This window comes from Myotis myotis, unplaced genomic scaffold, assembly GCF_014108235.1.
Source record: "Myotis myotis isolate mMyoMyo1 unplaced genomic scaffold, mMyoMyo1.p scaffold_m19_p_9, whole genome shotgun sequence".
Classification (NCBI taxonomy): Eukaryota; Metazoa; Chordata; class Mammalia; order Chiroptera; family Vespertilionidae; genus Myotis; species Myotis myotis.
This window is the reverse complement of record NW_023416401.1, coordinates 19162008-19188792: the sequence shown is the minus strand read 5'-3', so window position 1 is coordinate 19188792 and position 26785 is coordinate 19162008. Positions and strand designations below refer to the sequence as shown.

At 36.7% G+C, this 26785-nt stretch overlaps 1 protein-coding gene across 6 annotated transcripts in view; it reads left to right on the top strand.

Annotated features, from left to right (window-relative positions):
• KIAA1328 (KIAA1328 ortholog) overlaps positions 1 to 26785 on the top strand; it is a 176906-nt gene that overhangs the window by 18267 nt on the left and 131854 nt on the right. For 4 of the 6 annotated variants that reach the window (XM_036321358.1, XM_036321359.1, XM_036321360.1 and 1 more), the window contains one exon: positions 7401 to 7516. In XM_036321358.1, coding sequence (XP_036177251.1) covers positions 7401 to 7516 — 116 coding nt within the window. Of the gene's footprint in view, positions 1 to 7400; positions 7517 to 9921; positions 12629 to 24094; positions 24346 to 26785 lie in introns of those variants that run through there. The other 2 variants (XM_036321364.1, XM_036321368.1) reach the window with 2 other exon arrangements.

The following is a 26785-nucleotide window of genomic DNA, read 5'->3' as shown; positions in this document are numbered from 1 at the left end:
ACTCAAACACCTGGAAGCTGAATAGCATGCTATTAAATATTGATTGGGTTACCAATGAAATCAAAGAAGAAATTCGAAATATCCTGGAAACTAATGACAATGAAAACACAACAATCCAAAACCTATGGGACACAATGAAAGCAGTCCTGAGAGGGAAGTTTATAGCTCTACAGGCCTATCTCAAAAAACAAGAAAAAATGGTAGTAAATCATCTAACTCTACAACTCAAAGAATTAGAAAGAGAGCAACAAGAAAACCCCAGAGTGAGCAGAAGGAAGGAGATAATAAAGATTAGAGCAGAAATAAATGACATAGAGACCAAAAAAACAATACAGAAAATCAATGAAACCAAGAGCTGGTTCTTTGAAAGGATAAACAAGATTGACAAACCTCTAGCCAGACTCACCAAGAAGCAAAGAGAGAGGACCCAAATAAACAAAATCAGAAACGATAGAGGCGAAATAACAACAGACCCCACAGAAATACAAATGATTGTTAAAAAATACTATGGACAGCTCTACTCCAACAAACTAGACAACCTGGAGGAAATGGACAAATTCCTAGAAAAATACAACATTCCAAAACTCAATCAGGAAGAATCTAAAAATCTCAACAGGCCAATAACTATGGAAGAAATTGAAGCAGTCATCAAAAAGCTTCCAGCAAACAAAAGCCCAGGACCAGACGGCTTCACAGGGGAGTTTTACCAAACATTCAAGGAAGAACTAAAACCTATCCTCCTCAGACTACTACAAAAAATTCAAGAGGAAGGAACACTTCCAAGCTCATTCTATGAAGCCAGCATCACCCTAATACCAAAACCAGGTAAAGACAACACAATGAAAGAGAATTACAGGCCAATATCCCTCATGAACATAAATGCCAAAATCCTCAACAAAATCTTAGCAAATCGGATCCAGCAGTACATCAGAAAGATCATACACCATGACCAAGTAGGATTTATCCCAGGGATGCAAGGATGGTACAATATCCGCAAATCAATAAACGTGATACATCACATAAACAAATTGAAAGAAAAAAACCACATGGTCATATCAATTGATGCAGAAAAAGCATTTGACAAAATTCAACACCCATTTTTGATAAAAGCCCTCAGCAAGGTGGGAGTAGAAGGATCATACCTCAACATAATAAAAGCCATATATGACAGGCCCACAGCCAACATCATACTCAATGGACAAAAACTAACACCATTTCCCCTAAGAACAGGAACAAGACAGGGATGCCCCCTCTCACCACTCCTGTTCAACATAGTACTGGAAGTGCTAGCCATTGCAATTCGGCAAGAAGAAGAAATAAAAGGCATCCAAATTGGAAAAGAGGAAGTAAAACTGTCCTTATTTGCAGACGACATGATATTATACATACAAAACCCTAGAGACTCCATCCAAAAGCTACTGGACTTAATACATGAATTTGGCAATGTAGCAGGATACAAAATTAACCCCAAGAAATCCGAGGCATTTCTATACACCAATAGTGAACTTTCAGAAAGAGAGATTATAAAAACAATCCCGTTTACCATCGCACCAAAAAAATTAAGCTACCTAGGAATAAACTTAACTAAAGAGGTAAAAGACCTCTACTCAGAAAACTACAGGACGTTGAAAAAAGATACAGAGGAAGACATAAACAGATGGAAGAACATACCGTGTTCATGGATTGGTAGAATCAACATCATTAAAATGTCCATACTACCCAAAGCAATCTATAAATTCAACGCACTTCCCATTAAAATACCAACGGCATACTTCAGAGATCTAGAACGAACTCTCCAAAAATTCATCTGGAATAAAAAAAGACCCCGAATAGCTGCAGCAATCCTGAAAAAGACCAAAGTAGGTGGGATCTCAATACCAGATATCAAGATGTATTACAAAGCCACTGTTCTCAAAACTGCCTGGTACTGGCACAAGAATAGGCATATAGATCAATGGAATAGAATAGAGAACCCAGAAATCGGCCCGAACCAATATGCTCAATTAATATTTGACAAAGGAGGCAAGAACATACAATGGAGCCAAGATAGTCTCTTCAATAAATGGTGCTGGGAAAATTGGACAGATATATGCAAGAAAATGAAACTAGACCACCAACTTACACCATACACAAAAATAAACTCAAAATGGATAAAGGACTTAAATGTACGACAGGAAACCATAAAAATTCTAGAAGAATCCAAAGGCAACAAAATCTCAGACATATGCCGAAGCAATTTCTTCATTGATACAGCTCCTAGGGCACTTGAAACGAAAGAGAAAATGAACAAATGGGACTACATCAAAATAAAAAGCTTCTGCACAGCAAAAGAAACCATCAACAAAACAACGAGAAAACCCACTGTGTGGGAAAACATATTTGCCAATGTCATATCTGATAAGGGCCTAATCTCCAAAATTTATAGGGAACTCATACAACTTAACAAAAGGAAGATAAACAATCCAATCAAAAAATGGGCAAAGGACCTAAATAGACACCTTTCAAAAGAGGACATTCAGAAAGCCAAGAGACATATGAAAACATGCTCAAAGTCACTAATCATCCGAGAGATGCAAATCAAAACAACAATGAGGTACCATCTCACACCTGTCAGACTGGCTATCATCAACAAATCAACAAACGACAGTGCTGGAGAGGATGTGGAGAAAAAGGAACACTTGTGCACTGCTGGTGGGAATGCAGACTGGTGCAGCCACTATGGAAGACAGTATGGAGTTTCCTTAAAAAACTGAAAATGGAACTCCCATTTGACCCTGTGATCCCACTTCTAGGAATATATCCCAAGAAACCAGAAACACCAATCAGAAAGGATATATGCACCCCTATGTTCATAGCAGCACAATTCCCCATAGCTAAGATCTGGAAACAGCCTAAGTGCCCATCAGTAGATGAATGGATCAGAAAACTGTGGTACATCTACACGATGGAATACTATGCTGCTCTAAAAAGGAAGGAACTCTTACCATTTGCAACGTCATGGATGGAACTGGAGAGCATTATGCTAAGTGAAATAAGCCAGTCAATGAAGGAAAAATACCACATGATCTCACTCATTCATGGATAATAGAGACCATTATAAACTTTTGAACAATAATAGATACAGAGGCAGAGCTGCCTCAAACAGATTGTCAAACTGCAGCAGGAAGGCCGGGGAGGGTTGCGGAGCAGGAGGTAGGGGGGTAAGAGATCAACTAAAGGACTTGTATGCATGCATATAAGCATAACCAGTGGACATAAGACATTGGGGGATAGGGGAGGCTAGGGGACTGTCTAGGGCGGGGGGATAAAATGGACACATATGTAATACCCTTTGTAATACTTTAAGCAATAAAAAAAAAAAAAGAATAAAAATAAAGTAGAAATTCACTTAAGAGAAAGACTTACTGGTTAGGCCTAGTACATTAAAAAAATATGCATGGATCATAGTTCAATTTAGCCTGAACATGAATAAGCAATATAGTGCTATTTGACAAGAAATCAAATAGATTTTAAAAAACAAAAAACCTAGTATGAGTTTTTAATAATCTGTAGATGCCTCCTTAAATAATCTATATATGCTCAGGGAACTTTTTTACTTGTGTTAACTACACTAATAAAAGAATGGAGTACACATACAAATTAATAGGCTAATGGAGAATAGATACCATAAGGGATTTTATGAATTATTTAGCTGTTGGAAGAGAGTGTAAAAGATGACTTGATATATGGACTTGAAGTAAATGATCACATTTTCCTGAGGTGTCTAGCATTGATTTACATTTGCAGAAGAATAAGTGGAATATTGATTGATCATTTTTGGAGGCATAAGGATAGAGAGAATTCTTTTTGTTCAAGATTGCTGAATTAAGTGACCTCAGAAAGTCTTTAATAGTAAAATTAATGAATTGTTTGCATTGATGGGAAAAGCAGTGTAATTTATGGGGACTTGAAAAATGAATGGCTTTGCAAAATATTGTAGTTTGTGCTGCAAGATGGCAACTTCCCTATGTATGCATTTGCTTTTTTTTTTTTTTACTGAGACTTTTTAAGATGGAGAGGGTATCATAGACCAGCTGCAAGAATTTTTAAAACATGTAATATCTGACCATTTAGTCAGGGTCACTGACCTCTTTTCCCTTAGATTGCCATATTAAAAAATGACAACTGCCCTGGCCAGTGTGGCTCAGTTGCTTGGGCATTGTCCCATGTACTCAAAGGTTGCAGGTTCTATTCTCAGTCAGGGCACATGCCCGGGTTGCGGACTTCATCCCCAGTAGGAGGTGTATAGGAGGCAACAGATCAACGTTTCCCTCTTACATAGATGTTTCTCTCTCTAAAATAAAAATGTTTTAAAAAATATGACAACAGCCAACATAACAATAGCCGTCTGGTATGACTGAATCAAAATTATACCTTTTTTTTGTCATATCGGCAAAAAATATATTTTTTGGTGTGCAGCAGAATTTTAGTAATTAGTTTGTGTATGCCATGGATGAAAAAGGTTGAAAATTGCTGCCATAGACTAATGCGTGAACTGTACTATAGCTTAGTTTTTAAAGGAAAAAAAGTTGTAAAATAATCTTGGCCACATTGCATTTTTTTGATGTATATGAGCCATATTTGAAGAAGCCTAAAAAAATCTCCACTATTTCTTGTCCTGTGCCCACACTGTCAGATAATGCATGGTTCCCCAGTGAATACTTGTACACTAACTCATTTGAGGACTGGGTTCTTTTTTAGGCTCAGATACTGATTTTTCCCAAAGGACAGTTTGCTGTTTCTACTTGACATTCTCAGAAGAAAAATAGAAAGTGTAACATCATTAGTTTCCTATTGTAGAATAAGTAGATCATTATTATTTTATATTTATTCTGTTTTTTTAGTTTTTTTAACTAATTATTTTTTGTCATAATTAAATGTACATCTCAGTACAATAAAAAATTAAGACTTCAATTTTAAGACTTCAAAGATATTCAGTACTTTCAGCACAATTTCTAGCCCAGCCACCCAGCTCTAAGGGTATGAATTCTCTTTTCTTGTTAAATAACAGTACATTTTGTGGACCTTTTTGATAAATACTCTGAGGCATTAACTAAATGTTAACAATCTTACTTTATGAACAGGCTATTGTCCTCTTTGTAAATAATTAACAAACCAACTCTGGGAATATCCTCTTGTTAGTTTTAACTGTTTTATCCTATTAGTCAGATATTTCCCTTTCCTGTATTTAGCTTCTCATTTTGTTAATTAACTTGTTGCTCTACTCTAAATGAGATAGAGAATTAGGTCTTTTTATGTTACTTTGTGGTCTGAGAATGCTTTGATGAAAAATGTAGATCAGGATACCAGATATTTTCTCTTACATATACCTCATGGGAAATATTATTGAACATAAATTAAACAAGAAGATAGATTTCAGAGTGGATATCAAATCTTGAGGTTGTTTTATTGGCAAGTCCTCTGCCTTTAAAGGCTGTATTAATATGCTTGCTTATATTAACTATGCTAATAGGCCACAAAGAAGCCATGAGTATCTTTAGATAGGCCTATGGAAGAAGTGTTATACTTTGTACTTACCACAGCTTGTTAATTTTATAGCCTCCCAGAGCATAATAATTGCTAAAGGGTAGTCTAATCATAGCAGCATAACAGAAAAGACCAAAAAAAAAAAAAAGGCCTGTTTAAATAGTGTAGCAATACATTTTTCAAACATACTCCAGAAACTAAATTTTAAAAGGCGTGATTTTTCTGGATAGAGCACTTTTAAGTTTTGAGAAAAGCTCATCATAGACTCTGGCATTATGGGATGTGTGTACAACTTTTACTCCCTCGATGAACTCTAGAGTTTTCATGGATCTCTTTCAGGTTGAACAAAGGGAGTAAATAAATGTTGAGATACACCTCCATGATAAGGTAAATCTGGCAATCTACAAGGGAGGCAGGAGGATTACTTGAGACCCGAGTATAAATCCTCCTCATTTAGGTATATTTGTTCCTTGTTTTGTTGTCTGGATTCTTGTAATTGTATCAGTTTTAGAGATTACCCTTAGGAAGAGGGGCCTGAGTCCCATTCATGGGCCTCATATTATGCTAACCATAAATAATATAGTTGAGGAAATTATTTGAATGTCAAGATGAGCAAGAAGAAATAAACCTATTTTTGAACACTATTGTGTGCCATGCATTTCACACACATTATTTCAAAGAAAAAGCAATCAACTCTTGAACATTCAAAAAATTCCAACTTTCATTCTGTTATATCATTGATTTTAATATCTTCACCCGAAGACTAGCAAGAAAGGAGGAGCTATGGAGTTCATGTTAAGTCAGAAATTGTTCTGATAGAGGAGGGAGGGTTCTGGGAGAGAGTAAACTTAGGAGCTCAAAGGAAAGGTGCGGACTTCGCTTACACGCATCCCCGTGTGATCTTGTAGGATAGACGTTGTACTCTCTTTGGAGAAACAGGCAGTAACAAATTCAGGTCTCACATCTCTGTGCACAGAGATACATGAAAATTAGGATTGTCATTTTAAGATAACTTTTAATGTTGTGGTTGTTTAGCTGTTTTTGTGGAGTTTTTAAAAAGATTTTTCCCCTTCTGTGTTCTTGTTAGGAACCACTCCTTTCTGGTAGGATCGAGTTGGAATACTTTTCAGAATTAGACATTAAAGAATCAAAACTATTGGTCAGTGTTTTTAACTTTAAAATCCTTTTTAAAAAGTCTTTATTGTTGAAAGTATTACATATGTCTCCTTCTCCCCCCCAACCCTCATGGGCCCTTTCTAGCCCACCCCCACCCCAGGCCTTCACCACCCTATTTTTGGACTAAGAATAAATATAGTGCAAGGTTTATGTTAATGCTGTGTTTTTATTCCAGTGTAGTTATTTATATGCTACTAAGGAATACAGGGTATCAGTTCCAGAAAAAAAAAGAATAAAATTACCTGTGTTTTTTAGTGAAATGTTTAAGTGATTTATATGTTGTTTATGTCATTGACAGGATTTAAATAAAAGTATAAAAATTTCTAAATCAAAATAAATTGATTGTGCCTATTTTGATAATGAAGAAATGAAACCTAATGTTGTAAAAATTAGATACTTTTCTGTCCCAGATTATAATTAGGAGCCTATGTCTTATGTTGGACTTTACATATTTAAGATACTTCTGATGATGGGAAACATTCTTGATTTTAAAGTCAACATGCGTATTTTCTTGGACAGCTGTAAAAGATTGCCTTGTAAAAGGTTAGTTAAAAAAATGCATAGAGTAGCCTTGAAGAAACCTCTGAAAGAGGTAAGCATTCTCTGGAGGAAGTCTACTTTGGGTAAACTGCAGCTGTAGGCACATGTTGTATTTTATTCTCACAGGCATTTTCTTTTCATTTCTTTATTTCTTTTAGAGTAAGCGAGGAAAAGGAAGTGACCGAAGAACGACTCAAAGCTGAGCAGGAATCATTTGAGAAGAAGATAAGGCAGTTGGAAGAACAGAATGAACTGATCATCAAAGAGAGAGAAGATATCCTTTTTGAAAGTTCTCTTTTTTAATGTGCAGGAAGTTTGACCCTTTCGTGAATGCCTAAACCATACTTAAAGATTATTTTGTTCTCTTAAAAATACTTAGGAATTAATGCTAACTACAGAGAGGAATTGATGATAAAAGTTTACAGTAATTAATTTTTGAAGAGACGGTATAGTTTTGAAGCAAAATGTTTTTTGATTTATGGGGGAGCATCCTTTAAAAAATGTTTAAAGCAATTTAAGAAAGCTTGTTGCTAAAGAAGTCAGGTAGGAATTACTGAGGAATCTCACCATTCATTATGTGCTGCTCTGACAAGGCATAGAACAGATCTCAAGGAAAAGAATGCAGAAACAGAGCTGAAAAGGCCAGGATTAGCTGGAACCGACTAACGGATGTTTTATGAATTTGTGTCAGGATCAAGCTTTCCGAAGTAACAGTAATAAAAGCAAGATCGGTGTTTATTCCTTTTTATTGTAAAAGACATTTGAGTTTTGGCTCAAGGCAGGGGATGACTGTTGATTTGAGAAAGTCTTGGCATTCAGCCATCATGTGCATATTCTAGTCAGCAAGAAGGCGTCTGTTGATTCTGAAAAGTTTGTTCTCAATGTAGTTTTAATTTCAACTTTCAGTTGTTGGATTTAGAAACACAGTTGAATTTTTATATTGATTATATCTTTGACCTTGCTAAATTCTCACTTGTTAATTTTAATAGTTGTTTTCACAGATTCCTTAGGATTTTATGTGTGAACAATTATGTCATCTGCAAATAAAAATAGTTTTCGTTCTTTCCTAATCTTTAAGCCTTTTCTTTCTTTTTCTTGTCTTACTGCAATACCTCCAGTTATGTATTGAATAAAAGATGACAAAGAGCATCCTTATCTTGTTCCATGTTTTAGGAGAAATGTGTATTTCAGCTTTAACATTGATGTTAGTTATAGGTTTAAAAAAGTTTTTTTATTTATTGATTTTAGAAGGGGAGAGAGAGAGAAACATCAACTTGTTGTTCCACTTACTTATGCATTCATCGATTGCTTCTTGTGAGTGCCCTGACTGGAGATCGAACCCACACCGTTGGCATATTGGGACAACACGCTAACCAACTGAGTTACCTGGTTTTTTATAGGTATCTTTTATTACACTGAGGAATTTGCTTCATTTCAGTTTGCTAAGAAGTTTTTTGTTTTTTTTTTTATAGTTGTGAACGGGCTTTGATTATTGAGGGCACTTGACATTCTATTACTTATACATTTAGTTATTGTCTATTTCCCTCGTGGAACATTATTTTTGCTTTATGCACTATTGTACACTGAGAATCTTATGCAAGACCTGATACTCAGTATGTACTAAAAAAATACCTGTTATGTGAATGAATTGTTAAATCTGTGTTGCTTGATCAGAGAATATCTGCATTTTACTGCTTTTGAGAGAAAACTTGCATTTTACTATTATAGCTGCACATCATCGTACTCTACCACCACCTGGTGTTAGTATATCTAAATTGCAAGAGAAGCTTCTTAGGAGGCAAAGAAACAAGTGAGAGCCAAAACTGCAAATGATTGGACTGATGTGACTGTAATAATTTCAAAATAAACATATATTTATAATATATAACATGACTATGTCTGAGGTTTAGCAAATATTTTTAACATTTAGTAGGTGCTGAAGTGCTTTCTGTTTTCCTGGATGTGAAAAAAGGATGAAGGATCAGTTTAATTATATATGCGAAGGAAACAGAATAAATTGTGAAAGTTGACACAAATAGAGTGAGAGCAAAGGTATTTATATATTTGCATTCCTGCTCCATCAGCATTTCTTTGCTGTTAGGTGCAAGTTAAACTTGAATTTTAAACAAGGACTTTTCATCTTCTTAATATCCTGCAATATTTAATATATTGCAAGAAAGTCTATCTTGTGGCCAAGAAGGAAATTTTAGGTTTGTTCTTAAAAATCCAATCCCTTCATTGCACAGAATTCACTGAGACATAAATGTAGAATTGGGTGGGATTTTTATCTATTATATCAGGCAGCATTTTAGAATAAAGCCATCTACCTCTATATACTGGTATGACTACCACTGTGTATTTTTACTTCTTGGCCTCCCTTTGAAAAAAATAATGGACCATCTGCCCTGGCAAGATGGTTCAGTTGGTTGGAACATTGTCCCCTACACCAAGAGGTTGCTGATTCGATTCCCCAACAGGGCACATACCTAGCTTGCAGGTTAGATCCCCTTTCTGGGTTGAGGTTTATATATGGGAATCTCAATCTCTCTCTCTCTCTCTCTCTCTCTCTCTCTCTCTCTCTCTCTCTCTCTCTCTCTTTCTCTCTCTCCCTCCCTCTCCCCTTTTCTTCCTCCCTGTTTCCCTCCCTCCCCTCTTCCCTCTATTTCTCCATTTCTCCCTTCTTCCCTCTCTAAAACCAATAAACATATCCTCAGGTAAGGATAAAAGAAAATGGACCATCTGCCACATATATGTTAATAAAAGTTTTTAAAAATGCAATTCAAATATTAAAAATTTCTTATTGGTGCTAAATGGTCAATTTTGTAAAATGTTGATATTTTTACATAAAGGTTAGCCCTTCTTATGGTCAAAATACCTTAGGATGATAGTATTGGGAGTACCATTTTAGTAATAAAGATTATAGTGCAGATAAGTTCCCTACAAGGCCCCATGATGGTAATGCCCCTAGATTTTGTCTTTAAAAAAAACTGCTGAGAGGCAATAATTTTTTTTGTATGTGTCCCATTTTCATTAATGCATGGTAATTGATGGAGTTGCAGTGACTTGTAGCAGTAATGAGTTCTAAACATAATAATGCACTCTTTTCTAATAAGTGAGCACTGCTGGGGTTTAAAAGCATACTAAATCAGTTGCTTTAGTATGAATTTATTAGTTTTTTTCAGCATTAGCTTTAATAGTAGTTATTTACATAAGCATACATCCCATTAACCGCCATCAGGGCTGGAAAACATGCTGAACTGTTCATATTTTCATATAATTATTGAACATAATGGTTTCATTTGCATTTCTAAACAGTGATGTTTCTGTCAGCCTTGGAAATAGTGTCTTTACGCAGTCCCTATTTCACATCCACTTATTTGACATCGTTAAATTTTATGCTAATGTGCTTCCCTGGAATATCATCAGTAGGACAGATGCTTGCGCTTTAATATACAAATCAGGGATGCTTTTCCATCCCCCAAATGGCAAAGAAAAATTTTAAAAATCTGCACTTTTAGATATAGAGTCTGTCTCCATATAAATAGGTTTATGAAATAAAATTCTCAGGGTTAAATGTTATAATCTGGTTTTCCCTTCAAAGTACTTCATTATGAATAGCTATCTACCTGACTAGGGTTAGTTTTCTTGTATTGAGTGAGGAGATGAGCTTAGTAAAGATCTGGTTGCTTATGAATATTTAGAATTCTGCTTCTGAAATGTTGATCTTGAGATGCAAGTTTTTCAGGGCCTTTGAATACATCAGGCCACAGTGTTAGTTCTAAAAGTATTCTCTGTATTTTTGTTCCTTTCATTTCTTAACCTGGATTATAATACCTCACTGTAGGAGATGTTATGTTAATGCTCTTGGGCATCTAAACTCTTGTATACACTTAGAAAATATTCAGTGTAAAAAATGAGTCAGCCGGGGGGAGGGGTGTAAGATGGGAGGCCAAGAGCATGTCAGTGAGGTAGCAGAGCTAATATGGAAGGACAAGTTTTAGGGGAAACTGCTTGCCTCTTGGATAGTATGTGTACTATCAGCTTTTGTGTGTCTCATGTGTGGATGCTTTTGTGAATGCTATCAATCAGATTGCTGGAAATTTTTAAACAGCACAACATAAAGAATTGTTTTGAGAGTTGATTCCAGTATTTTTGGTGCCCACTACAAAGACACTAGTCCTTCTGGGGCCCCTTCTTTTCTTGTGTTCTGACAGTTCAGGGCAGCACTTTGGACCTGCCAAGCCAGAGCTGAGTCTGCAAAGTTCAAAACACAAGGTTGGCAGCCTGGCAGGATAGGTAAAGAAGTAGCTTTAAGAGGAGTTCCTGCCCCAAAATACTTGCTAAAAATATATGAGAACTGATATAGCATAAAACTGATACAGCATATAAGGATTATTTGGATAGAAATGTTATTTGGTTTATGAGGTCAGGAAGCAACTGAAATTTTTGCAAGGACTTCTGTTCAGGGTATTGCCAGGGAAGAAATATAAGGGTTGTAAAGAAACTATGACAGAGTTGGAGTTTCATAGCTATTCATTTTTACCCCTACTTTTTCATGAATTTTCTATGTGAGCTCTTGAAATAGTATGAGATTAGGATTTCTCACAGTGGTGGGATCTTCTGAACTATCCTACTGAAAACATTGATTGTGTCCTGCTGTCTAGCGAAAACGTAGCCTTCATTGTTGCCTGATAGCCCATCGTATATAAAAATTTCTTTTAATGTTCTGAAAATCTAGCCTCATTTACAAGCAAGGCAATATTTTCAGCTATCTATAAAACTATTTGTGATTACATTCTTCATTGACAACATTTTTTTTTTTTTTGGTGGGGTGCAGTTTGCCACCAAAAAAACCACCATTTATCTTTTTCCTCCCTATACACATTTCTTCCTTTTCTGGAAAGAGGTTTAATGTCGAAATGAAAACCCATCTGCCTATTTAGTTTTTAACGCGCCATGATATTTAATCTGACAGCTTGCCCCTGCGTGTCTCTGCTGCTCTAGAACTTGACGACCTTCAAGGCAGCAAAGGCAGTGTGTTTTAAGTGCTAAGTGACTGGTTTCCAAGCCCTGACTTCAGAGGATAAAAGACAGCTGTTGTAGGACAGTTTCCTTGTAGGTTTCTTGTCCATTTAAAAATTCTAGAGAAAGTCGGGTATTATCCATAAGGTGCCAGCCATTGGGAGGATATTACTTGTTTGGACATTACTAGTTTGGTTATACTTATTTTCTCTTTTATGGCTGGGGAAACAGTGACCACCTCCCTTTTAGAGATGATGCAAGGGCTTCGAAATAAACCTGAAGCATTGTGAGAGCGCCACCTGTTCTGCAAAGCTGCAGGCACTCAGGCAGCCACTGTGCTGTACCTGTTTAAGGAACTTTTCATGTAGGTATTTGAATTTTCACTGCATTCCTCCCCCCCTCCCCCCCTTGTTTTCCAGGACAGTAATTACTGATAGAATTCTCTAGCCTGTGGCGATATTTACAAATATATCTGTTAATCTTTCCTCAACTCTATGATTAGTGCTAGTATTTGAATACTTAGTGCTAGTAGGGAATACTTAATAATTAATGCCTTATTTAATTTTTAAAAATTTAACCTACTTTTTCCTGATTTTAAAAACATATATACATTATGGGATATTTTTGAATAATGCAGAATATTGCTTCATTCTTGGAATCATCAGTGTATGGCATATTCATGTTTTCCCAGTTCATCATGTAATCATGTAAATGGATGCAAGTAGGTCTAGTTTGACATCACAGTGAAAGTTAGAAAATTTTTCAGATCTCTTACCTTTAATTTTGTATCAGTTAATTTATATTTTATTTGAGGTAAAATATTAAGCATCTCTTTTGAATACAACAGAAAAGTCAGCCAAAAGATGTTTATTGGCGGGTATTTATAGTAATACTTGCCAGTTCAATTGTGTGATGGCATTTCCAAAAGGTCTCTGCTCAATTTGATGGTCATGCATAGGTCTTTCAAGTGAGGGGGAGGAAGGACTCAAAAGAAAGAGAAACCTGAAACTAATGTGATTTTAGGGAGAATGTTGGGAAAACAAAATGCCATGGAGCTCATTTAGCGCTGCTCAGAACACCTGTGCCTTGCTAAGCCAGGTAACTAGGTAGCTCTGTGATGTGTGGAAATAACTGACCTCTAAACGTTAGGTTCCTTCTCTGAAAAGTGAGGATAATGATAGTCTTTACTTCAAAGCGTTGTTGTGAAGATTAAATGAAATAATGCATATTTAATGCTTTGTGCCATGACTAACCATATTAGATTCACTCAAAAAATGCTTATTTATTTATTTATTTAGCCTCTCATTGATGGTCTAGAACAGCAGTTCTCAACCTGTGGGTCGCGATCCCTTTGGGGGTCAAATGACCCTTTCACAGGGGTCGCCTAAGACCATCGGAAAACACATATATAATTACATATTGTTTTTGTGATTAATCACTATGCTTTAATTATGTTCAATTTGTAACAATGAAATTGGGGGTCACTACAACATGAGGAACTGTATTAAAGGGTCGCGGCATTAGGAAGGTTGAGAACCACTGTTCTAGAAGCAGGCAAAGATAAAGGGACCCTGGCTTCCTTTATTCATTTTCCTCTTATCTGTCATTCCCTTGCTCTGCAAGTACACCCCTTGGCTATGTGATGTCAGGATCACCAACACCTGGGAGCTTGTTAGGACTGCAGAATGTTAGGCCTCATGCTAAACTTCACTTTTCAGAACCTACATTTTAACGATATCCCTGTATATTAAAGCACTCTTTGTGTTAATTGCTTGCAATAGGAATGTTTTGTGTAAGAGATATGAGCAGTGGAGAAATATAAGTTTCATTCTCTTCTAAGTTCTCACTTTCCAATTTATACCTTTGGATCATGTTGGGAAGTGTGTGTGAGAGGCGTGTATTACACTAACTTGTATTCTGCTGCTGTTGGTGGATTATTCTATAGGTGTCAGATGTGTGGTGCAAAGCTCCTGTGTGCATATTGCCTTATGAACCACTTGTTCCATCAATTATGGAGAAAGGGGAATTGATATTTCTGAATATTATGGAGCTACCCATTTCTCCTTGCCATTTTATCTATTTTTGCTTCATGTATTTTGAAGATCTGTTTTCAGGTGCATAAAAGTTTGAGATTGTTCCCTCTTCTTGATGAAGTGATCTCTTTATCGTTATGAAGTAGCCTCTTTATTCCTGGTAATATTCTTTGCTCTAAAATCGGCAGTCGCTCCTGTTTATTAAGCTACTCTGGCTGTCTTTGATTAGTGTTAACATGGTATATCTTTTCGTTGCCTTTAAATTTTAATCTGATTGTGTCTTTATATTTAAAGCCAGAAGATATGTGAGTTGTATTTTTTATTTTTAATCCAATCTAATATCTATACCTTTTAATTGAGGTATTTCCACCCTTTATATTTTATGTGATTCTTAATACAGTTACATTTGTGTTTATCATTTTGCAATTTACTCCATCTGATCTTTGTTCCTTCCTCTTTCCCTTTTTTTGCCTTCTTTTGGATTAATGGAATATTTAAAATTTGTATTTTATTTTTTTGTTGGCTTATTTGCTATCACTTTGTTCTTTTAGGTATTAACTGGATGCTGTAAGGTCTATATATACCTTTAACTAATAACAGTCAATCTTCCAATGATGGATTATACAATAGCTACATTACAATAGTATAGCATCATTTTTCACATATAGTTAAAATTATAATTAATGGTGAGAGACTAAATGCTTTCCCACTAAGATCTGGAACAAGGCAATAATGGCCTCTAGCACCAATAGATAGGGTCATTCAGGTTATCTATTTCTTCTTGAGTAAGCTTTGGTAGTTTGTGTCTTTTAGGGAAATTTGTCCATCTCCTCTGTGTTTTCAAATTTATATACATAAAGTTGGAGTAGTGCAGTAATTGGGGAATTAACGAAATTAATATCTTAAATTATATTGATTTTAACTAACTTGGAATGAAAGCAGCTGGGTTTTTTTCTTCCTCCTGAATAAACTTAAAAAGAAGCATGAAACAGTTATTGCCTCTTTATGGAGGAACTGCTCAGTTTGTCCTTTCTTGAGCTTAGGCCTAATAGTTACTTGAGAGAGACAATTGTTATTAAGGCACTAAAGTAACTTGTTTTCATTTATTTAACCAACTTACAGTCAGTTTGACTGTCTGGAACCCATAAAGTTTTTTTATAGCTAATTCTGGTTATATTTTTGCAAACTAACTTGGGAGACTATGTCAGGTGTGAATATATATACAGGGGATTTCACGATATAATTTGCAGTTATGGAAATCAAGTCTGTATATTAATTATTGATTAAAAGGAAGTATTGCCAGTTTTTTATAATAATATGTTGCATGTAAATTGAGTAGCTCCCCCATTTTATAATACATTTTGAAATGAACTTTATTGTTAGTGAAGGTCCACAAAAGAATCCCTATTTCCACAGCCAAATTGGAGTAGGCTGTATTTCCCATCCAAGCTTACTTAGTAGTGACAATTGAGTTTTTTGTTATTGTTGTTTAACCAACAATAAAATACATTTTTAGCACTTAATACCTTTTTAACATCTATCTAATACATTTTCAACCCTTAATCTTATTTTGAAATAAGTCATTTTTAGTAGGGAGTGTTCACTGCAATGATTTTGGGTGGAGTTGTGACAATTTATAAAGAGTGCAATAAGGTTGTACCTCATTAATTAATTGATTTTTTTATTGAAACATACATGAGTACTACAGAATTTAAGAATTTTCTTAGTTTCATAGGCACTGAGTTGGGAAGCAATTTATTTGTCATTGTTATGATCATAAGCACTGTGTGTGACTTCTCTTAGTCTTTTTTCCTCCCAGTCTGATAATATCTAATGCACTTAATTATGCCTATGATGTGACTTTGAGAAATAAAAAGGAGTAAGGTTCTTTTAATAGCCACATATCAAGATTACCTGTAGTGACAAGAATAAATAATGGCTGGTTGAAAAGATAGTGAGTCCTTACTATATTCGTGGTAACAGCTCAGAAAACTGAAATTCACAGAGGTTATGCAACTCACCTAATGTCAATCAGTTAGTAAGTATTCCAGCTGGGTTTGGATCCATCCCTTGTCCCTGAAGCTCTAGCTCAGTGGTTCTCAACCTTGGCTGCACATTAGAATCACCTGGGAATCTTTTTAAAATCCTGATTTCTGGGCCCCATCCTCTGGAAATTCTGTTTCTTTGTTATGTGGTGGGGCCACAACATTAGTAACAAAGAAACAGTTTCTGGAGGATGAGGCCCAGAAATCAGGATTTTAAAAAGATTCCCAGGTGATTCTAATGTGCAGCCAAGGTTGAGAACTACTTCTCTACCTCTTTCCAGTTAGGCAGGGACACTTTTATACTAAAGAAGCAGGTTTTCAGATGAAAATTTAAAAAGACTGCATATTTTATGTATTGTATTGAAATAGGGTGGTCTAATTATAAATATATGTATATAGACTTTATTTTTCATACCTCAAAAAATAATGTTTAAGTATAGTTTCCTCTAATTTCCAATGTTACTACAAAGATTAATGTTTAAGTGGCAGTCTGCTATTTGACAGCTGTGGATTATTATCTTTCAATTATATACAAATAGTACTTTTAAGAGAATAAAAGTCAGTTTTGCACAGTTTCAAATACTTTATTGGCTTATTTTTATTTATGGTCAGCCTGGCAATTTGTCTTTGCATTAGTTGACTCCATGTTTTATAGCCATCTTATCCTAAAACAAGTCTCTTTAGTTCAACAATTTCCTTTCTCTTTATTTATTCATGTTGTCTGTTTTTCATGCTACAGCAGATTTTATCCTCTATCAAGCTAAGTCTCTCCACTGCTAGCTAAGGAAATTAATCTTCCCTACTCACACTATTGGGAGATGTTCTTGCCCTTATTTTAAAATTGTTTATTAATAACTTATAAATATTTATAGTACATTTTGTGCACTTTTAGATACTTTTGCCTGAGAAAAGATCTGCACTTTGTTTTTAAATGCATGTTTATTTTTTTACTGGTTCCTCAATACAGTTTTACATATGTATTTAACTTATCAAAAGTCTAAAGTTAACATCTTTATTCTTCACCCATACAACACATTAATCCTGTTAACTGCTCTCCAGTTTGTATGTTGTCATTGTTATCATTTGAATTATAGGGTGTGTTTTTTTAAACTTTTTTTGAGTTTTAGCTTCAAACACACACACACACACACACACACACACACACACACAGATTATTTTTTGCCTCTCAGACCTTCTACCTGGCATCACTTACCTTCTGTTTCAAGTACATTCTTTAGCACTTCTTTTTGTGAGGATTTCCTGGTATTCATCTACATTTCTGTCTAAAATGTTCTTATTTTATCTTCATTCTTAAAATTCTAAGTTGACAGTTACATTTGTCAGCTCATTGAAGATATTTCACTGTCTTCTCGCTTCCATTTTTGTTCATCTTTTTTGAGAATTCCCAGTCCTCTTTCCATTATCTGTTTTATTCTGTGGTTTCCTTATAATGACTCTAGGTATGAATTTCCTTCTGTTTACCCTGCTCAGGATTCATTTGTTACCTTGAATTACTGTTGATTTGTGTTTCATTGCTAGTGAAAATTTTTTATTGTTATTTCCTTATGTTGCTGTTGCCCATTCTTTCCATCTTTGCCTTCATGAAACTTTAGATATATTTTAGATCACTTCATTCTATCCTTCCTGTCTTTTCAACTCTCTTTATATCATCTCTTCCTTTTCTATGAAGCTAACTTGTTCAGATCTCTCTTAAGGTCTCTTTCTCATTTTATTTTTATCTAAGCTACTGCATTAAGTACATACATTAAAATTTAAACTTCCATCATATCTTTATAGCTAAAATGTTTTATTTGGATCTCAAGTCTACTTGGGCATTCGTTATTGTTTTCTGTCCTCTGTTCACGGTTCATCTTTTATTTTCTTTCATTATGCATGTTAAATATAGTTACTTTAAGGGACAGATAGGAAGCCCATGTAAGTCTCTGTTTTTTGTTGATTCTTTCTTATGGTTTTTTGTTGCCATGTAGTTACTGCAGTTTTTGCTGTGAATTACTTATTGCTTTATAATTTTATCTTTGGGGAATCCTTGAGGTTTATGATAAAGGTAGGTTTTTTTCAAAGTTGAATTGGGTTTTTTTCCCAGGTCTCTCTCTCTCTTTTTTTTTTAAATTTAAAATATATAGCTTTATTGAAATATATAGTTTTATAGAAACATTGTTTTTTCCCCTCGAGGTCTCTTGTGGGTACTGTCATGTGGTAATCTCTGTAATCTGGATTATCATCTTCTATTACCTGGGTAGTATAAATTTTAGTTGAAAATATACAGGAAGGTGATTTGTGTAGTCACTTGAGCTTTTATTTCCCTATGATGCTATGAATGTAATACAAATACAGTGAAGAAAGTAAGAAACAGGGGCTGCTCAGTCTCTTTCTTTGTGAGCTAAAGCATATAATAAGCACTCAGAGGGAAAGTCTTTTGATGAGACAGCAAAAAGTCCTGAATATGGTGGTGGATATGAGCTTTACACTCTGATACCTTGGTTATCTTCCTAAAAATTCCAAGGAATCTTTTAAAAAATAATCCTAGAACTATTACATGAGTTGAAAATATTACAGGATACAAGGTCAACATGCAAATATCTGTCACAGGGAACAACTGGAAACTAAAATTTTTTTAAAAGCACCATTTACAATGTCTTCCCCACTAATAAAACAATTAGGCATTAAGTATATGCAGGGTCTGTATGCTAAAAGCTACAAAATGATGAAAGAAATAAGAGAAAACCTAAATAGATAGACCAACCATGTTCACAGAGTGGAAGATTTAGCATAGTAAAGATGTTAATTATTCTGGAATTGTTAATTCCTATGAAACTCCAGGCAACAGTTTTTGTAGATATAGACAAGGAAATTCTAAATTTAAGTGGAAAGTTAAAAGAGCTAGGGTATCTAAAACAATTTTTTACAAAAAGGAAAAAGTTGGAGGACTTCCTCGACCCAGCTTAGTTCAAGTAACCCAGTGCAGTACTGTCAAAAGGACAGATGCATAGATTAATGCAGCAGAATAGACACTCCAGAACTGGACCCACACGAAGGTACAGCAGTGACTTCGGCTAGGGAACAAGTTCTTTGATATGGTACTTGCACTCTGGGGAAAAGCCTTAGAACAGGAAACTAACCCAGTGTTTCCTTCTTCTAATTGGCAACCCCCTCTACTTTTCCTGTTTCGGGTTAACCTTCAGTGCCTTGAGGTAGGTGGTTTTTGTTTTGTTTTTTTACATCTAGAGTTTTATGTCTAGAACTTTAAATTGTTACCTGTGGAAGAGTTGGTTCAAAACAAACTGTTCAAAAACAAACAAACAAAAACAAACACTATTTCATCATTGCAGGAAGTGGGATTTCACTTATTTTCCTTTTGATTTGTATAAAATCTGTAGTGATACCGCCTTTTTTCCCCCTCATATTGGCAATTAGTATTTTTCTTCTTTCCTATTAGTCTTGCAATGGTCTTATCCATTTTATTAATGTTCAAGAAGCCCACTTTGGGCATTTTTAATTTTCCATCATGTCTGTTTTTTTGTTTTGTTTTTTTCCTGTTCTTATATGGATTCTTTCCAATTATTTTCTAGCATCATAAGATGGAAACAGATCATTGTAAAGACTTTCTTCATTTTTACATAAGCATTAAAAACTATAAATATCCATTTAAGCTCTGATTTCGTTGCATTACATAATTTGTGGAATAATGTATTTACATTATCATTCAGTTTGAAATATTTTTTGAAAAATTTTTACATGAATTATTTAGAGTACATTGTTATTGCTTTCTAACTTAATTACTTTATGCTACGCATACTCTATATAATTTTATCCTTTAAAATTTAATGAGACTTGTATTACATCCCAGTATGTGGTATATCTTGAGGATTCTATGTGCTCTTGAAAAGAATATATACTAGTACTATGTATTTTGTAGTTGTTAGTAGTAGTGTTTTCTAAATTTAAATGTTAATTGAATCAAGGCACTTGATAGTGTCATTTGAAGCTATAGTACTAAGTATATATACCTTTGTTATTGTTATATGTGCATAATGTATTTACCCTTTCATTATGAAATTTGCCTCTATGTCTGTGGTAATACCTACACCCTTGAAGTCTATTTTGATATTAATATGGTCACAACAACTTTCTTATGCTTACTGTTTGCATGACCTATCTTCTTCCATCCTTTATACTTGAAATGTATTTATTGCTTTCCCCCCCCAGTGCATTTTTATATGCAGTATATAGCTGGGTGTTGTTTTTTATATCCAGTCTGACAGTCTGTATTTTGAAATGAGTGCTTAGTTTATTACACTTATTTAATTATAGATATGGTTGGATTTAGGGCTTCCATTGTGCTATTGTCATATTTGTCCGAGCCTCCTTTTCTGCCTGTTTTGTATTAGCTGAATGTTTAGTGCATTATACTGATTCCCCTGTTGGAATTTTAGTTGTGCCCCTTTGCAGTGTTGTTTAGTGGTTGCTTTAGGGATTACAGTATGCACTTTATTAAAATAGAATTAATATTGACTTGTTAGAGGAAACTTGCAAAGTAACATTTAACCTTTATCCTCTACCCTGTGAACCTTAATTTGTTTTACTTTTTGTAGATTATAAAAAGTTGGATCATTATTCAGACACTGAAACAAAGTTATTTGGAATCGGTTTTTATGTCTTTTGAATCTTGTTTTTAAGCATCATTTCAGTATGTCCATAGCAATTTTTATTCTGGGGCCATTTTTAAGGTGTGACTTCTCTGAGGACCCTATCGAATACTTGTGTAATATATAGTTTCTCTGTTCTGGCTGATGGGAATGCTATGTCTTTTTATCCCTGTGTGAGCTCTGGCACTTATTCAGCCTCCTGCCTTCCAGTGGCTCTTTCACCGACTTCATGGTCTTCACTGGGCATCAGTCACACAGTGCCTGCGTGACTGAGTGTAGTTACCAAAAGCAGATGTTCACATCATTTTCACAAACTATTAGACAAATTGGTACAGTTCAAGGCTCTAAATGGGCAAAACAGTTTTTATCAGAACATCCTAAGAGGTCAATTCCCAAGAGTCATTCAAGGGCCAGTCACAAACGGGCCTCTTCCCTGAACGTAGTTCTACACAAACTATTCCTAAAAATTGAAGAAGAGAGGGTATTTCTCATCAGAATATTTGCAAGTCAAATCCAGCTGCATAAAAAAATCTATAATATATTAATCATGACCAAAATTTAAAAATAGTCAGTGTAATTCACCATCTTAACCAAAAGCAAAAAAAACCTGTATGATTATCTTAATGGATGAAAAAAATATGACAGAATGCAACATCCATATATATATATATACTAGAGGCCCGGTGCACAAAAATTTGTGCACTTGGGGGGGAGGGGGGGGGGTCCCTCAGCCCGGCCTGTGCCCTCTCGCAGTCTGGGACCCCTCGGGAGATAACGACCTGCTGGCTTAGGCCTGCTCCCGGGTGGCAGAGGGCAGGCCCAATCCCTAGGTGCAGCCCCTGGTTGGGCTCAGAGCAGGGCTGATTGGGGAGTTGGGGCGCCGCCCCCTGTCATGCACAGAGCAGGGCGGATCGGGAGGTTGCGATGCCACCCTCAGTCACGCTCAGGGTAGGATCGATTGGTGGGTTGGGGCACCGCCCCCTATCACACTCAAGGCAGGGTCGATGGGGAGGTTGCGGCGCCACCCCCTGTCACGCACAGAGCAGGGCCAATCGGGGTTGGCGCGCTGCCCCCTGTCACACACAGAGCAGGGCCCATCAGGGGGGTTGGGGCTCCGTACCCTGTCACGCACAGAGCAGGGCTGATCAGGGGGTTGAGGAGCTCGCCCCTGTCACTCACAGAGTAGGGCTGATAGGGGAGTTGGGGCACCGCCCCCTGTCACACACAGAGCAGAGCCGATCAGGGGATTGGGGCACTGCACCCTGTCACATTCAGGGCAGGGCCGATGGGGAGGTTATGGCTCTACCCTGTCACACAGAGCAGGGCCCAATGGGGGGGGGTGGTTTGGGGCGCCGCACCCTGTCACACACAGAGCAGGGCCCATGGGGGGGGATGGTTTGGGGCGCCGCACCCTGTCACACACAGAGCAGGGCCGATCAGGGGGTTGGGGCGCCGCACCCTGTCACACACAGAGCCGCAGGGCGATCGGGGGTTGGGGAGCTCCCCCCTATCAGGCACAGAGCAGGGCTGATCAGGGGGTTGGGGTGCCTTCCTCTGTCATGAACAGAGCAGGGCAGATAGGGAGGTTGTGGCCCCGCCCCCTGTCACACACACAGCTGCAGGACGATCAGGGGGTTTGGGCGCTACCCCCTGTCACGCTGATCCCGGTGCTAGGAGCCATATTACCTTTTTACTATATAGGATAGAGGCCTGGTGCACGGGTGGGGGCCGGCTGGTTTTCCCTGAAGGGTGTCCTGGATCAGGTGGGGGTCCCCACTGGGGTGCATGGCCAGCCTGGATGAGGGGATGATGGCTGTTTGCAGCTGATCACACACCCTTCAGGGTGGGGGTCCCCACTGGGGTGCCTGGCCAGCCTGGGTGAGGGGATGATGGCTATTTGCAGCTGGTCACACACCCTTCAGGGTGGGGGTCCCCACTGGGGTGCCTGGCCAGTTTGGGTGAGGGGCTGAGGGCTGTTTTCAGGCTGGCGGTTGACTGAAGCTCCCAACCACTCCTTTTTTTCTTATTTTTTAAATTCTGGGCCAGCTTTAGCTCTGAGGCTTGGCTCCAGCTCTTAGGCCTCCGCTGCTGAAAGCAGGTATCTGGTTTGTTTGGGTTCTGTAATCGAAACATTGTTTCAACTCCAGCTCTGAGATCCCGGCTGCTTGAAATCAGGTTTCTGGGGTTTTGTTTAGCTTCTATATTTATAACAATGTTTCAAACTGCAAGCTCAGAGGCCTGCAGCGGCAGGCGGTGAACATTGGAGTCCTCCGTCACTGAAGCAAGCAAGCCTCATGTTCGCTTCAAGCTGCCTGGCTGCTGGCCGCCATCTTGGCTAGCAGTTAATTTGCATATCACCCTGATTAGCCAATGGGAAGGGTAGCGGATGTATGGCTAATTACCATGTTTCTCTTTTATTAGATAGGATATATATATACATATATATATATATATATATATATATATATATATATATATATGCGCCTAAGCGACCTTTACAACCGGTTGACCGGTCGCTATGATGACACACTGACCACCAGGGGGCAGACGCTCAACACAGGACCTGCCCCCTGGTGGTCAGTGTGCTCCTACAGCCAACCTTCCACAGCCGGCCAACCTGCCACGGTACCTTCTCCCAACCGGCCGGTCTGATTGGCCCCGATTGCTGGTCAGGCCAAGGGACCCCACCCGTGTACAAATTTGTGCACTGGGCCTCTAGTTCATTATAAATCTCTTTGACAACTTGAAATAGAATGGAATTTCTCAGTCTGTTTTAGGACATTTGTGAAAAACTTGCACTTATTCTTAAAGGGGAGGACTATATAGTTTTCCACTTAAGATCAGAAACAAGGCTGGAAGTTGAAAGCAGAGCTCCAAATAATCATGTTAAATTGATTTATGATTCTTTACTTTCATGTACAAATAGAACTTTTACTAACTCAGTGCAACAAATACTTGTTGGTGGTACACTTTTATTATCCCTAAGGTTTTTTCTGTTGTCATTTATTTAATTTCATAGGAATTCTGCATAATAGGAGAAGAAAGAATAAAAAGTGAGTAATTTTGGTTTTGCTCTTTGAAAGATATTACTTTTTACTCTTCTGAGCATTTACAACCAAAATTATAAAATGGCCATTGCATAATTCTTAGGTCATTTGGTTTGATTTAAGAGAGAAGGTAGTGAAAGATAAAATAGTTGATAGGCAGTTGTAGTGTTTTGAGTAAAAGTGGACCATGTATAACATTTATTGTACTTGGTTGGAAAATGCATAAAACCTGTTTTTTTCCTTGTAGGTATTGGTCCCCTGAAGAGGCAGGGACTCAAGCAAGGCTCAGGTAGTTTTTTTGGATACGTTAAATAAGTTTTGGATGTGTTCAGTTTGACTTGACTCGTAGATCTTTCAGAATATGTCCATTTACCAAAGATGTAAATTCGCCTTATAAGGTTCAGTGAAAAGTCAGAGTTGTGTATGTTATTGGAAAAAGTGAAAGTAAGAATAATGTTAATTGATAATATTTTTTTTGCTTAGTAAGTAGACATATATTTTGCAAACAGTTTTTGAATGCCAGCTATATACTAGGTACTGTCTTATGGACTGTATGGGGGAAACAAATAAGATATTGTAATGCAGTGTGATAAAGATATTTTCCCGGTACTGAATCTTAAAGCACAAAGAATTTAACCAAGAAGAGAAGGCAAAGGAGGGAGTGCCAGACAAAAAGAAAAGTATGTGAAAAAGCATCAGGATTTAGAAAGAACAGGGCATTGTCCAGAGAACAATATTGGCACATGTTTCCAGGATAGCACCTTTCACATAGTTTAGCAGTTCTTTGTTTGTCCTAATAGCAAACATTTATTACAGAGTTTGATTTATTCTTCTTTGTGATATCATTGTCGTGCACAGCATTTAACACACAACAAACACTGCAAATGTCTTGAAAGAATAACCACAGTATGATAAATGGTACCTTATTTTTTAATTTTTATCTTTTGGCATAAACTGTTGTGGGAGTTGTTAGGAGCAAAGAAGACTTTGTATAAAACAGTCAGTGAGTAAAACTTGAGAGATGAATAGAAAAACACCATGTCAACAAGTAAGGGGTAAAGAAAGGAACATTCTGGACGGAAGGACATATCCCAATATAGAGAGATAAGAGATCATAGACCTGCACTGTTTAATATGGTAGCCATGAGCTACATGTGACAGTTTAAATTTAAATTGATTCATGTTGAATAAAATGAAAAATTCAGTACTTGCCACATTTTCAGTTCCCTGGTTGCCCGCATGTGACTGGTACTGTATAGAATGGACATAGAACATCTCATCACAGAAAATTCTGTTGGATAGCACTATTGTAATGTGTTTAGGACACATCAGGAATTTGATGTAATGAAAGTACAACTTGCAGTGGTGAGATGGAAATCGCAAAGGAAAAACGGAGGAAATGATCCTGGATGGGTACGTTTAGTCCAAATCATTGAGTGTTTTGAATGGCAAGGTGTTTGGACTTACCCTGTTGGGTATCAGCTGGGGGAGAAGAAGGGGATTGATTTTGATTATTGAAGATAGGGGCCAGTAATTTAGTCTGATGGGTGTTTTAAAAGAATTTTTTCAGCAGTATGAAGAATGAATTGAAAGGGTGAAGTTAGTGTTCAGATGCTTACTGTATAAATCAGTAGTCCAGATGAGAGAGATGGTAAAGACTGAGCTAAAGCAGTGGTAACAAAGATAGAAAAGACAAAACAGACTTGACAGTGGTTTAGAATAGAATAGGTATGAGGATTTGTGTGGGACCTAACATATCTGATGACCCTGATTTCTGAATTGGGAATATGGGATAGGCATATAAGGGGAAAAGATTTTAAAAAGAGAAAAAGGTTATGACTTAATTTTGGCCATATTAACTTTGAAGATAAGCTCAATTTGATTAAGATAAGAATGTGGAATTGAGAATGAAATTCAGGACCCAATATGTGCTTCTGAGAGTTATCAGAATGTAATTGGCTTCCGAAGTTTAGAGTTTGGGTGAGATTGCCCAGGAAAAACTTAGAGCATGAAGACAGATAAAAGCCAAGGACAGGACCTAACACTTAAGTGTAGAAAGACAGGCGCTTCGAATGAGAAGGAATAGCTATTGAAAAGCAATAGTGTTGAGTTGTCCCAAAAATTGCTGAAGGAAGATAGCAATTCAACAGAGTTACTGATCCAGAGAAGTCATATAAGAGAACTATAAAATATACATTGGATTTGTTGAACAGAAAGTCATTGGGGACCTTAAGGAACTGCAATATCCCGAGCCAGCAAGTGAATTCTGCTCTTTATTTGAGGTGAATTTGTAAAGGGCTGTTGGGAGTACCAGAACTGAGATGGCCTTCAGTCATGTCTTACCCTTGCTCCGTTTGTAAGATGATAATACATCATGATGTTGCCATAAAGATCAAACGATGGAATACAAAAAAATGTGTTTTAGAAACAGTAAGGTTATATTTAACGTTTATAGAATTATGATTACTCTTAGGTAAAATTTATATTTAATTTACATGCAAGATAAGGGAATGTGAGGGAAGATTTTAGGTAAAGACAGTAGACATAAAGACTTACCTTGGTAGAATATTAAAGACTATAGAGGGAACATTGGATTTGTATGAACAGTGGAGGTATGAGCCAAGAAAGAAGAAGGGCTGGGCTGAGTAAGGATAAGAGAATAAAGGTGTTTTACAGGTCCCTGATTAAATACCTTCTTCCTGGGCAGATCTAGAAGATACTAAATAAGT